Source organism: Aptenodytes patagonicus, chromosome 6 (genome assembly GCF_965638725.1).
Source record: "Aptenodytes patagonicus chromosome 6, bAptPat1.pri.cur, whole genome shotgun sequence".
Classification (NCBI taxonomy): Eukaryota; Metazoa; Chordata; class Aves; order Sphenisciformes; family Spheniscidae; genus Aptenodytes; species Aptenodytes patagonicus.
In genome coordinates, this window is record NC_134954.1 from 6369687 (window position 1) to 6384097 (window position 14411).

Sequence of the window (14411 nt, forward strand, 5' to 3'; positions counted from 1 at the left end):
TTTATTCTTTTTCTGTTCCTGAGTGCCATTGCAAGCTGGGTATCTAGGTTCTGGAATTCCTGACTGAAATATATGAAAAAATGTTTTAAAAAAATTAATTATTTAATAGCAAGATAAAATATTAATCGGAATTTGTAACTGAGCTTCTTATTTTTTCCTGTTCAAATAAAATAAATTATTTTCTTACAGAGAAGCAAACACAGTCTTCAGAGGCAACTCATTAGCAACTCGGTGTGTAGATGAAATGATGAAAATAGTGGGGAAGCACTACCTAAAGGTTACTTTGAAACCTGTTATTGATGAGGTAGGTTATCCTACTGAAACTGTTTTCAGGACACTTAGCCCCCTGGGGTATCCTGTCTCTTTGATAGGCATTCTTCTTACAGCTCCCTGTGTTAGTAATCACTCAGTTGGGGGAATTCTAGAGGAAAGTTAAAATGAGCAATAATTGGTTAAGTTTAGTGGGAGGAGCTGCTTTTTGTTATTTATGTTCCAGATGCTTGAAAATAAACAGTCAATGACAGTTCCTCCAGCCTCTAACACATTGCAGAATTTACCCCCGTGATGCTTTATGTAATTGATCCATGTGAAAAGGCACACACAAAAGTGAGGATGATTATTGCATGCTGTTACGGATCAGTAGAACCTATTTAGAGCTTTACCCCTAAATCTAGGGCAGAATCTGGTTTTAAATAGGTACATTTCCATGCTTTCTGTCTGAAAAATTGAACTCCTATAGTTTTGTTTGTTTGTTTCAGATATGTGAGTCTCCTAAACCCTGTGAAATAGATCCCATCAAATTAAGAGAAGGGGATAATGTAGAAATTAATATGGTGAGTTTCCTAATCTGTTTTACCTAATTTAAACTTTCTCAAAATCTGATAGAAAAACATTTTATAAAGCAGCTCTGTGTAATGGAAAATGAGTAACTTAGGGTAGCAGTATAATTCTCTGATTCCAGAGTAAACAAAGGAAAAATTGTATTTTCTTATCCCTGTTTATGAAAACAGCAAAGGAAAAGTCCAACGGAAAATGGGACGGGGAGGAGAAACTATACAGAGGATTACAGTCTTCCTTACCAGTTTGTTGGGTGTTGTGATTCCTGATGTTCTGTACTCAGCATCTAGATGATGAAGTAGCTAATTAGGACTGCTTTAACGCTTTTCCCTGAAGTTTTGCTTGCCGCTTGCACGTTACCAGAGGATGACACTTAAGGCAATAGTAGCTGCAACAAACTAAATTAGCATTCACTAGGTATGCATGGGAAGTGCTCCTTCCTTGTAAGATGTTGTTGTCAAACTACAAAAATGGGTTTTGATAGAAAGTTGTGTATTGCCAGACACTGCTTATATACTTTAAGTGAATATCATTAAACTATCTTTTTAGTAAAAATAAACTAGTAATCCCATATAAATATTATGAGGCTTTTTAAATATGCACTGTACTAAAATACATAATTGAATAGTCAGGCAGTGTTTTGAAAAAAGGAATTGTAGTGTTATGTTTGTGTTCAGGAAAAAAACATAGAAATGCAAATGTTAATGGTCTGAAAAAATACCTTTTTTCATAATTGCAGGAAAATCTACGCTATTATGTAGACAAAGTATTCCGTGAAATTGTGCGGTCAAGTATAAGTTGTCCTACCCTAATGTGTGATGTTTTTTATTCTTTGAGGCATCTGGCTGCCAAAAGATTTCCAAGTAAGTGTTCTCTAAAAACTTTTGAAAATGGTGTTCAGAGTGAAATACTTAACTTCTGCAGTTACCTGATGGGGATTGTTAAAATTCTTGCCTTCTGCAAAGCTGTGCCCTGAACTTCTTACCTTGACAATCAGGCATTTGTTTTTCTGTCAGTCTGTAAGTTATAGTAAAGCCTTGTGGTCAATCAGCAAGAATCTTGTATTTTCTGATACAAAAATGTAGCAGGTCAGAAACGCTGCAAGGCAGCAGCAAATAAGAAGTCACCAACAGAAGTATGAGATACTAGAAGAAAAGCACAAGTAATACAGGAGGTGATTTAGTTGAAAGATGCATAAAGTTTGGAAGAGCTGATCTGTTTATTGCTTCTAAAGAAGCAAGATTGTAAACTTGAAAATAAATTTGGTGTTTACATCTTAACTACATGAACTGCAACTATGTTAACTATTGACTAGCACATTCATAACTTAAGTGTCCAGCTTTACTACTTATGGGTAGTTTTGGGGAGGGTGGATAATGTAAAATACTTAATGCGTTTGTAATGTGACCAGTATTAGAACAGCTTTATTCTTTCAGAATGGTTTTAATATAGGAATAATGTGGTGGGTCTGAAATACTCTTATACTTCAGTCAATTAAAATCTGAAGTGTCATATTACAAGCTACAAAGGAGGAATATACTTCTCATAATCTGGAGCCTTTCTTTGATTCATGTTTGTCACTGGAACTGATGCCATAAATTCCTCTAGTTCAGACAGTCCTTTCAGAATAGCTAACTTCCCGGACAGATAGATTGAAGTGGTCATTAGAGTAAGAATGTGATCCCGCTGTATTTCCCAGTATAAAGGTGTAAATATACCCAAAATATTAAATGAGAAAATCCTCATTTACAGCATCAAAATTATATAACACCATGGTTTTATGATGCAACTCAGAAGTGGAGTTGAAGTTGTTCATATGCGTTGACTGCATTTGTTGTGCAGCATTAATGTATTTGACTTGATCAGTGATTAACTTTACGGGTGAATAAACCCGATAGCCCTAGAGTTTCAAGGCAACTGCTATAATATTTTCTCTTTTGGTTCAACGTGCATACAGCCGTACCTAATCAACACTGTATGTAAATGCTTGCAGTAACCTCATCGTTCCTAGTAGTGGAGCTGATGAGCCAGTTTTATGAGAACAGAACTTCTTTTCAGAGAAATAAACCCTTCATTATAAGTAGGACACTTCTTACCATGATCACCTTTCTCATTTCATGCACTTCATTGATTTTTCTGTTCTGTTTTTAAAATGTCTCCTCTGATATTATCTTCTTAAGGATTTTTATGTTGACTGTCTTCATTATTTCCTACTAAGTTTAGTGCATGTTACATTTCATGGTTTTTCTCTGCAGATGACCCTCATGTACAGTATTCTGCAGTGAGCAGCTTTGTGTTTCTTCGTTTCTTTGCTGTAGCCGTAGTCTCACCTCATACTTTTCATTTACGACCTCACCATCCAGTAAGTTTCGTGAAGCTTTGTTCTGTTTTATTCATAACCGTCAGATCTGTTTATCTGGGAAGGCATAAGTTACTTTCAGCGGGTAACTGGGAAATAAGATTACTAAATGTCTCCAGGTTGAGTTTTCAATTTTATACCTCACCAAAGGAACGAAGACACTTGCGGTTCTTTAAGCATCAAATTTCTCAGTCTTTATGAGGTGTTCTCAAACGATGTAGAGGAGTCACTGATACTAAAGATGCTGTGCCTTTTTTGGGAATGTGCTGCTTTGTTAGAATAGCAACGTGACTGAGGGTTCTTTAAGGTATATGCCTAAACTGCATTGGTTTAACTTCCACCATGGAAGTTAAATATCCAGATGTCACTTTCACTTTTAAAAAAACATTTTCATTTGTGTCTCAAACAGAGGTTGTAGAGTTAGCCAATAATTGGTCTGCATATTTATTCTGGACTCCACTAGTTGCAGTGGGTTGCCAAATCTTCCATTTTCAGTTTTCAAATTGTCAAATAGATATGCATAAAAAAAATAATCTTCAAAGACAGGAATATGGAGATAAGGAAAAAATACTGTATTATTTTCACATAAAATACAGATGTGTGAAATCTTCTGCTCCAGAGGTTATCTTTATTAGCTTATTTTATCTACTTCAGTGTGTTGTGCTTTCAAAAGAAAAAAATATACTTACTCAAATTCATACCTTTGACATTATCCAGTTCGCTGAGTAAAAAGACTGCAGGATTTTATCACTTGAGGGTTAAACATTTTAAAGGGAACAGCAAGGCCCCTTTCTGTGGCTGTGTTTATAATCCTGTACTAAAGTGCAAGCAGTGAGGTAGCAAACAAATTAGACAAAAGCCTTAAAGACAAAGTTTTAAGTTCACTTTGTATTATGAGAATTTCTACCATTTGTCCAGCAATAGTTCATTATGTTTAGTGTTAAGTTTTGAATAGTTCAGAAGCATTAGATGGGTTGTAACAATTACAGGATTTGAGGGGGGTTGAGATGTTTTATAGGTAAAATATTTTTCCAAGTACTAATATTAAATTCTAGGGGTAGTGAGTAAAATATTAAACACTGTACAGTAGCTTATAAAAGATACATATCTTCACAAAGTGCAAGTGCTAATAGAGGACAATACTGCATACGCATTTCTTCTCTTTGGGCGAAGAAGAAAAGGAATGAAGATGCGTCAGATTTACTACATTGTGTAATATAGTATTTTTTTGTGACATTTTCATTTTTAAATCAAAGCTTTACCTGGAATTGTGGGGGGAAAAAAAAGTGACTTCTGAATTTTGTTTCTTTATTTTAGGATGCACAGACTTCTAGAACATTAACTCTTATATCAAAAGCCATCCAGACTTTGGGGAGTTGGGGAAGTTTGACCAAAAGCAAACTTGTAAGGCTACTAAAATTCTTTCTTATTTCATAGACAACTTTCAAAGAAAGTTTATTTATGTCAATTTACCTTTTCTTCCAGTCAAGTTTCAAGGAGACGTTTATGTGTGAGTTTTTCAAAACATTTCAAGAAGAAAAATTTACTGAATCTGTTAAAAAGGTACCTTTCAAATAGATTTTTTTTTTTTTTTTTTTTTTTTTTTAATGGTTGATGTATCCGATCAGTCTTAGTTATTAGAAGGTTGTGTTATTGGTCAGTTTTCTACTAGAGAGAAAAAGAAAAATTGTGGTCCATTTCAGATTTTTTTTTTTTTTAATTAAAAAACCCCACACAATCGAATACACAAGAGTTATACATAGTAGAATAAGCTAATTTTAGTGGTTTTTTTTAAAAAAAGTAGTATAAACTTTTTGAAACAGACTTTATTAGGTCTGCTGTTTAGGAACTAAATAAAGAAATCTTGTGTGACTTATGGGCATCCCTTGTTACATTGTTCCAAGTCCCTGCAATATATTTTCATTTCATCTGTTGCATAAAGTAATTGTTCTGTTCTGGGAGAAACTGTACATGTATATTTACAAAATAGCTCTTGGTTGTTCTGTGTTTCTGAATAGTATATATTCCCTGTGTATTTTTCCTTAAGTTCCTAGATGATGTTTCCTCTACTGAAAGTAAAGAGCCCAGTGGTCTGAGTGAGCCAGTACATCTAAAAGAAGGGTAAATACATCTTGAATCTACATCATGCAAAACAGAATTGACTTTACTGTTTTTTTCATTAATGCCAACATCAGATTAATGCTTATTAAAATATTTGATATACTGTAGAAATTGTGATATTTGTAATTGGTGATAATTCTTTGTTAGTTTGCAGAATTAGTTTAAACCAACAGCTGTAAACTTTCATAACTCATCTTCTAAATACTTTGGAAAAAATAATTAAAAGCAGCCTAAAACCTATTAAAGCCTGTCTGCATTTCTGTTACCATTCAGTGTGTGCGCTGTGATGGTTTATTCAGGATTGTGAAAGTGTGTTTTAAAAGATGGTATTAATTTAATTTAGAATGACTTTGCATGCTGTTTAAGTCCAGCCAGCTAAACGTTCTGCCTTTAAAGTAGGGGAAAAATTACCCTGTAATTGGAATACTTAACAGTAAATTATAGAATGCTTTTACAAAAATTGAGGTGAAAATCACTCTTTCTAAGAAATGAAGTATTTTTTTTATGTTGATGAAGAATAGCTGATGAATTAATTCAAACAACATTTATGGGGAAAAAACATTTGTATTTACCTGAGAAGCAGATTCATAGCAAGTAAAGATTCTTCTGTGAAACAAGCATCCGAATTTCAAACAAGGAAGAAATGTACCTCTTATTAAAAAAACTAAATAGAAATGAAGGAGACAATTGTAGTGGATCAACACTTAGTTATAGCAATTTGGAAGCTAGTCTGTATTATAAATTGATGACTGTTGCTCAAAAAAAAATAGTTGCCAGTGAGTACACTTAAAGTGTACTGAATACAGTTTGTGTCTACCCTTGCTATTGAGCTGTGTTCAGCATCATCTCACTGACACTCAGTTTCTGATCCAGATAAGGCCAAGTACGTTCACAAGTAGAAAGTGTCAGGAAAGAAAGAGTCTTGTAGTTGGGATACACCATACTCCCTTTTGGGAAAATTTGGAGTCTGGATCTGAGTAAGTACGTACCCACTCCAAATCCACTGCTACAAACAAGAGTCTGGATTGCATATTTTTCAAACTCCTTTCCTGTTAATGGAACCCTGTACATGATCACCATATTGGGAGGTAATCTCAAGGATCTATTTTGAACAACTAGTAGGGTTTTTTTTAATCTACAGTGAAGTAGATTTTTATGTTGCTGCATGATGAACAATAATGTATTATCTCAGTAAATGGTTTTGAAAGCTCTTCAGAAGACTAGTGGTTGCATTTCATTTGATTCTGTCTTTACAGAGAAATGTACAAAAGAGCTCAGGGAAGGACTCGGATTGGTAAAAAGAATTTCAAGAAGCGGTGGTTCTGTCTAACAAGTAGAGAATTTACCTACCACAAACAGCAAGGTAACTTATGTTTATTTTACAATTATTTTTATTTTCTCAATATTTTTTAAGTGTTTGCATCTGATTTGTGCTTTTTAAAAATGCATAATTTTTTTCTTTTCCTAAAGCACATATGGTATGTTTTAGTTACCTTTGCCCTGATCACCAAATGCTTCTGTCTGATTCATGTACGTTTTCTCAATAAAAAAAATGCACATTTTGAGAACTTAACCCACAGTATCAGTGCACTGAAGTTATAAAACAGTTTTTAAAAAATCACTTTACTCATCTGTTTACAATTTTTTTTACAGATAAAGAACCAATTTTCACTATTCCAATCAAAAACATTCTTGCAGTGGAGAAACTTGATGAGAACTCCTTCAACAAGAAAAATGTGAGTCAAAAGATAGTTTATATGTAATTCTTGATGTGTTCTTTAAATAAAAGATTATAATTAGCTTATAGAATTACTGAAACCCTATTACTAAACACTTCAGCAAAAAATCTTTTTTGGATCGGGAATAACAAGCTGTATGTAGTGTTTCCAAGTACTCTGAACACGGAACTTAACCTGGAGATTTGGATCTCTGCACCAACTTTTCTCACTGATTTTATGACTTCTGCCACCCTTTCCAAATTCCTGGAATGAAGGGTAAAACTCCTGTGACCTTATTACAAAGCACTTTTATGTAAGGTATTAGTAGTATGAATTATATTATGTTCTACTAGAAATGTAATATTACCAAACTCGTATTTATTCCTTTTGATGAGAACTTCCTACAATACCTTCATCAGCTGAGACAGTTCTCTGCTCACAGCCTCATTCTGGACCTGTAACACATCAGTATTTCTGTTGTTATTTCAATCAAAAATTCTGAGGCAGTGATAAAAGTACAGCTGTTACTTAGGCTGAGGATGGGTAAAGGAGAGACTTCTGGGAATCTGCTGTTACTCTCAGGATATGAAGCATGAAGTCTGAGGTCACATTTAAAGATATGTGAATGAAGAGGACAGAAAATGCATCATGTTCTAATTCTTTAAGGATTCTTTTTTGGATGAGGAAATGGTGTAGGTGCAACACAGGGAGCTGGTTTGGGTTTTTTTTCTCCTAAATAGGGCTGTGTAGTAAAACGAAAGTGGTGAAAAGTCGTCTTTTCTCCCTTGTCTCACTTTCTGTCTTAATTTGGCGTTGTTGAATTGCTTGAGCTTTGAAATCTATTTTGACATATTCAAAGTTGCTCAATAACTGAGTATTTTTTACTGAGCAGAATAATGTTGCATTCCTTCTACAGATGTTTCAAGTACTACATGGAGAAAAGCCACTCTATATCCAAGCAAATAACTGTGTAGAAGCTAGTGAGTGGATAGAAGCTCTTTGCCGGGTAACAAGATGTAACCAGAAGAGGCTTAGTTTTTATCATCCTTCTGCTTTTCTGAATGGGAACTGGCTTTGCTGCAAGGCTACCATAGAGAACACAGTGGGCTGTGCTCGTTGCACTGCGTAAGTTCCTTCTCAAATGAAAATACATATGTTTTGTAGGACAAATAATGTATGATTCACTGTACAACTTGAAAATGTGAAGGCAAGGCTTTCCCTGTCTACTTTAGCAAGTTACGCTACTAAAAACATGCCTTGCTAGATAAGGCCCAAAGTACTGGATTTTACCAAGTCTATTACTTCATCAGCCACCATATGAAATGAAGGTAACCAATTAAACATGTAAATCAGAAATATTGAATGGTTGATTTCTTTCCATGCAGAATAATAAATTTAATAGCTCAAGTTTATTCAGATGCTAAGGTGAATGCAGAAATATGACGCGCCTAGGTCATCTATATGAAACAATTGAAATACCTTGCTGCAGAGGGCTCAGCCTAGAAGTCTATCTCTTTCCCTAATGACATTGTCTTGTTTTATACAGTCACTTTTTTACTTTAACCTCATATATTTTAAAACACACTGTACTAAGAAAATCAGCTGAATAATCTTGGGTGTAGATTCTGACAAATCATTTGGGTTTTGTAGGTATGTCAGGAAAATGAATGACATCTTATAATGCATTAATGCCTTTCTTTAAGCTGCTGATTTCTGAAAACAAACAAATGCTCTGATCTTTTTAAAAAATAAATTTATCCTTAGCTGGCTAGGTTGCATAAGTTACAGGCTAAAGGTCTCAGTCAGTCTTCTAAAATTCAGTATAAGTTCTATAAGATAACTTTCTGAAAATCTATAATACTTTTTCCATGTTACTCAGTTCATTCCTATATTAGATTTCTCAAGAGTTCAAAAGATTCCCGTTACTAAATAACTTTTTTGGTTGGTTTTATCTGTTTTTTTAACTGTTCTGGTTTAGGAATGTATCTTGTCCTTCTGTTCTGGTTACCTTTCAAATATAGTGGATTTTAAAAGAAGTGTTTAACTGTCATTTAATAACAATTAACCTTACTTTGATGCTTTTGTGAAATACTTTTCTCTTGACATACTGAATAATAAATTCTATTGGAAAAAGCGATTTTTAGTATTGCTGTATTCATTGCCCTCAAAACTGTATATGCCTGTTTCTATAGAACACTTGCAACAAATGCTAAGTTTTGTGTAGCAATTGTGAAGCTGTCCGTGAGTGGTAGACATATTAAAAGGCTAAGTATATTGAAACAGAATCAGTTTTTACTTGCTTTCAAGAATGACTTAAATATTGACTACCCGTCTCTTTTTTTTCACCTTTTAGAGATGTTCCTGCTGATACTCAAATTGAGATTGATGGAGACAGAGAGACAGAAAGAATTTACTCACTTTTCACTATCAACATGTCTAAACTACAGAAGTTGGAAGGTACTCAAATAATAATTCAGAAGAATTATACTGATATTATTCAGCTCTAATTCTTTAGACCGGTAACATCTGTTTGATGTCTTAACAATTTACTTGAAAATAATAGAGAGTAGAGACACAGATTATATTTTTGTGCTCTTAGTGCTCTGGTGTCAGACATTCTTCAGTCATTTCTTCACAGTAGACATCAGGCATGCACATTATTCTAATTGAATTTGCATATATGAAATATCTTTAATAGTCTAAACAGAGAGACTGCAACTATAGCCGGTTGCTCTTCTGTCTTTGCTCTCGTTTTCCTGACTATGGAGTGAATTCTGTTGAACACGGTTGAGTTGCAAGAATGCATTGGTCTTCTGTTAATGTGAACAGGAGAGAGCTGGATGCTCAAGGTGCTGAACACACCCAGCAGAGAATAAGCCACAGAACTGTAAATACATCTAGTTGATACTGTCTCCTGCTTTTGTCTTAACCCATTTTGTGTATAAGCTAGAGTAACTTTACATTTCAGAATTTCAGAATCACCATTTATCACAAGAGTTACACCTGTTTTTTAATTATTGAAATTCTAATTGGGATAATTGTGGTAATTTTTGTAGAGGCTTGCGGAAGTATAGCAGTCTATCAAGGTCCACGGAAAGAACCAGATGATTATTCTAACTTCACAATTGAAGATTCTGTAGCAACTTTTCATACACTTAAACAAATAATAGATATAGTAGAAAAGCTGAATGAATCGCACGAAAAATACCGAAAGAAGAGATCATCTAGTGCTAAATATGGTAGTGAGTAAGTATCTTATGTAATTTTGACATACATAAATGTGTATTTTAAAAAAAAAAAAAAATCGTAGAACAAGGCCAGGCTTGTTGAGGTAGAAATAATTAAGCTAAAGGTAGATTTAGACAACACAAAGACATGGAGAAAGTAAGGTGCATAATTTGTAGTAATGCAGCTTTTTACCATTTGTTAGAAGATACAAGAAGTTCCTCTGGTGTGGGATTCATCTGTGTTCCTGTTGAGATTCCCATAAGTGGGTGCAATGACTCTGTCGTTTCCTTGCAACTTAACATCTGAAGTGCGCACAAAATTTATCCCTAACTGTCTGCCTACCTTCTAATTTTTTTCCGAAATTTCAAATTTCAGTTAAGAAATAATTAAAATATCAAGTTACGTAAAACTGTAAAAATTACACTGCAGAAACATCTCTTTCATGCAGTATATATACTGTTTGTAATTCACTCGCCATACTCAATGATAAATACTATTTCTGGTGAAGTTAAAAAAAAAAAAAGTCTGTTCTTAGGAGTACATTTTTGTTCCAGAGCAGATTCTTTCAATTCTCTTCAATCCTGGCTGATATCTATGGAACACCACTAGCAAGTTTTCTGATTCCTTCTTTGCATCAATAGGGCTTGATTCACCAGAAAAAAAGAATGCTTAAACCCTGATTTGGTTTGCCCAGTTCAGTATTCGACCCAAGTTGTTTAGAAAAATTGACTTTGATTTAGAGGTCTCACATGAAAGTATGTGAGGTTTTCTGCAAATCGTGAAATTTCATAAGTAGCAGTAGGAATGATGCAAAGAATATAGGTTTGCTTAATAAATAAAAATTGTATGATGAGAACTAGAAAGCAAACGTTAACCTTAAAAATATTTACATATGACTTCTTTTTTTTCCCCAGAGAAAATCCAATTGTTGGAAAAGTTTCCTAACCAAAACAAACTGTGGCACACTTGGATGAAAAAAGAAACTGGAAATGTTCTTGACTGTTTTGTTGTTTTGTTTTGGTTTTGTTTTGTTTTTTTTAAACTCATATGCATTTTTACAAAGTATTTAAGAATGAACATAAATGCTAGTTGTGTTGACAATCTATTTAATATTTAATGGAAAAAGATCTACTTGGAAATCTGGTCTTAAGGTTTATTCTCATTTTGCTGAAGAACTTGAAGTTCCAAGTTCTTGAAGTAACAGGTGTGAATAAATCTAAATGTTGTTTTGCCATTGTTGTCTTATTGGAGAGAACTTTCTAAACAAATAAGCTTTTTAATGGAAGAAAATCCACACGGCATTTGTTGGTTGGATTATATCTCTCGATACATACACTGCAAACTTGCATGAGTTTACCATGAGTGCCTGCCCTGCTGGTATGGGTCTTGAAATAGAAATCCCAAGATACTATGACATGAAAAAGATCTGAAGCTTCACACTCAATTCATTTGACTTTTTTTCCTTGTATTAGGTGTTGTCAGGACTTGATTTATCTACAGCTGAAGTCTTACAAAATCATGCAGTATGTTGCAAATAATCTGGACAGCAGATAGCAGTGTTAGTTATGTTTTTAAGTACTAAAGAAGAAGAAATCAGGGAACTTATGTTGTACCTCTTGTTTACATTTGGGGTGAGTAATATATGGAGTGATATTAGACCACTATCTATTTTCTTTAGGATTTTTTAGGTACATATTTTTTCTTAATCTAAAAAGAAATGCAGGGTAACAACATTCTTTTAAAATAAGTTTGCCTACAGATAGAAAAATTTAAATGTGAACAGATTGTGGTTAAGTACTGATCAATTTACATCATCCCTTGTATGATTTTATTTCTTTTTTTAGTAAAAAGTAGTAACTAGATCCAGCTCACCTTTTGACTACAAATCTAATAAATAATCTATTATAATCACTCAAAGCACTTTAGATATCTGGACTATCCCAGATTATTTTTAGATACTTTGTAGTATCTGCTTGTTATGATCAGTTGAATGATCAACATTCTTTTGTCTTTAAGCAATGCTTCAGTGAATATTTTTATATCTTTAGTTATATGGATTCATATTTGCCACTTAACACAATTTTAAACTGGCATTCTTGACTTTAAGATTAATTTTTGCTCACTTCATCTGAGAAGTTAGGTTTATGCTGAAAGAACATATATGTATATAACCAGGAAGAAGCAAAGGTATTACTGTGGCAACTTTGCTTCATCAGTATTAAATACAATGGTACTCCTTGGAATATTATTTTTAATAATAACTATATGTGGTACTTTTATTTTTGGAGCATTTGCTGTGGGGTCTTTTGTTGTTGTGTTGTTGGGTGTTTTTTGGTTTCGGGTTTTTTTTTACAATCATGATTTGGCCAAATTAATTAGGAATGTAACTTGCAAATAGAATAGAAATCCACAATGCTTGAAATTGTAAACTGTTTAAATTGCTATACATTTATTATACTGTTGTAGGGAGGCTTTCTGTAATAGAAGCAAGTTGGCAAGACAGGATTGAAATCTCTTTTGGAATGAATGTAACTTGTTAGAATAACTATTTGGTTTAATACCAGACAAACTATTTTAGAATATCCGGGATTCAGTACTAGTGTCTGCAACGTCACAATCATTTAATCACCTCAGCTGTTTTTGCCTTTTCCTTTTTTACTCATTTGATGTATTCTAAGGGACTTTTATTTGCCAACAGTTGAAATTGGAGGGCAGGGAATATAGTAATGCCAAGAAATGTGTTTTGCCAAGGTAAAGTGAGTGATTAATTGCCATTAATAAAAAGCTGCCATTAAACAAAGTTGAATGTGGTTGAGTGTCAAAGCTAGGTTTTGCTGTATATCGATTAACCCTGTGGCAAAGTGTCTCTTCCTTCGAGCCATTTTCTGTTTTCAAAGTCAAATTTATGAAAAATTCAATTGTATACTCTTGCTACATTTTTTTAAAAATATGCACTTTTTTCCCTTGGTACTGGAATATCTAGGAAAAAAACAAAGGCCATTGAATATTTGTGACCATTAAGATTTGATTTCTCATTTTATAATGTTTTAAAATGCAGTAGATGTTCTAGAATTTAATTAGGTACAAGTAGGATGATTAATAATAAAAGCTGCCTTCATTTTGATTAGTCTAGAAAGATGATGTTATTCAGTCATTAGTTCTGTTAGGATTGTAAATTATCATTAGTTTTAATTTGTATTATGACGCATTGTTGAATGTATTTTTATTTAAATTTTATTTTCTTATCAAGACATTAAAATGTTTTGTAACATTGCTTGAGAATAACTCACAAATAAATTACAACAAACTTGAGATACGCTGTGTGTTTATTGTGAGGCCTGGCTTCTTAAAATGTTAGCATTTATCTGAAGACTGAATTAATAGGGGTTTACATACAGGAGCTGGGTATAAAGCGATAAATCTAGTTGACAGGAAAAAAAACCAACCCAAAATTAAGTTGAGGGATCTTGCATGGTCATCTGCAGCATTGTTACATTCTAACGAAGACTGATGGTTGGAAGGAGAAGTGATAGTTAATCATTTAGCGTAACGGCGCGCGCAGAAGCCTTAGTAATTTGGCAGTTTTTTTAAATGTTTGCAGTGACTAGTCTGATGTATTGAAGGATATCTAGTACTGTGTTATTAGTGTTATATGACTAATTTTTTCTTGCTTACTGATTTGTCTTTCATTACCTGTCCTGTGTACCAGTACCAGCTATGTAATTTGTCAGACCTATTTTAAATATATTGCATATGGAAAAAATAGTCTTTACTTTTCTCAATCTTCTTTCTTTATGTAATCTGGGCACTTTTTTTGCTACCTGCTCTCCCCTCCTATGCTTATGGGCATTTTTTGTAAGATAATTTTGTACAAGCGTGTTTTAATGCCTTGAGATGTTTTGTTTCCTTGTACAGAGAGCTGACCCGTTGTCCTTTAATGCTGGTATGGAAGCTCCTATTAGGAGTTACAGTGCAAACCTTCCAGACATTTTGGAATTAATTTTGATTAGTTCTGAGGTAAGCTGTATTAAGGCCCAGTCGGAGTGGTCACTACATTCATTTGCAGAGATCAGAAAGCAGAGGAAATTAAAGATGGAATTTGAAGTACAGGAGGAATTTTTTTTTCTGTGGACATTAAAAATTTTTTT

General features: G+C 33.6%; 1 protein-coding gene across 2 annotated transcripts in view; it reads left to right on the forward strand.

The window, feature by feature from the left end:
* Positions 1–13568, forward strand: part of RASA2 (RAS p21 protein activator 2) — a 52376-nt gene extending 38808 nt beyond the window's left edge. For both annotated transcript variants that reach the window (XM_076340965.1, XM_076340966.1), the window contains 13 exons: positions 190–304; positions 759–833; positions 1577–1700; positions 3093–3199; positions 4514–4600; positions 4682–4759; positions 5244–5317; positions 6574–6680; positions 6971–7053; positions 7952–8160; positions 9389–9492; positions 10092–10281; positions 11178–13568. In XM_076340965.1, the coding sequence (XP_076197080.1) occupies positions 190–304; positions 759–833; positions 1577–1700; positions 3093–3199; positions 4514–4600; positions 4682–4759; positions 5244–5317; positions 6574–6680; positions 6971–7053; positions 7952–8160; positions 9389–9492; positions 10092–10281; positions 11178–11208 (1384 nt within the window). In that variant the 3' untranslated portion in view covers positions 11209–13568. The remainder of the gene's footprint in view (positions 1–189; positions 305–758; positions 834–1576; positions 1701–3092; positions 3200–4513; positions 4601–4681; positions 4760–5243; positions 5318–6573; positions 6681–6970; positions 7054–7951; positions 8161–9388; positions 9493–10091; positions 10282–11177) is intronic.
* The last annotated feature ends 843 nt before the right edge of the window (positions 13569–14411 follow it).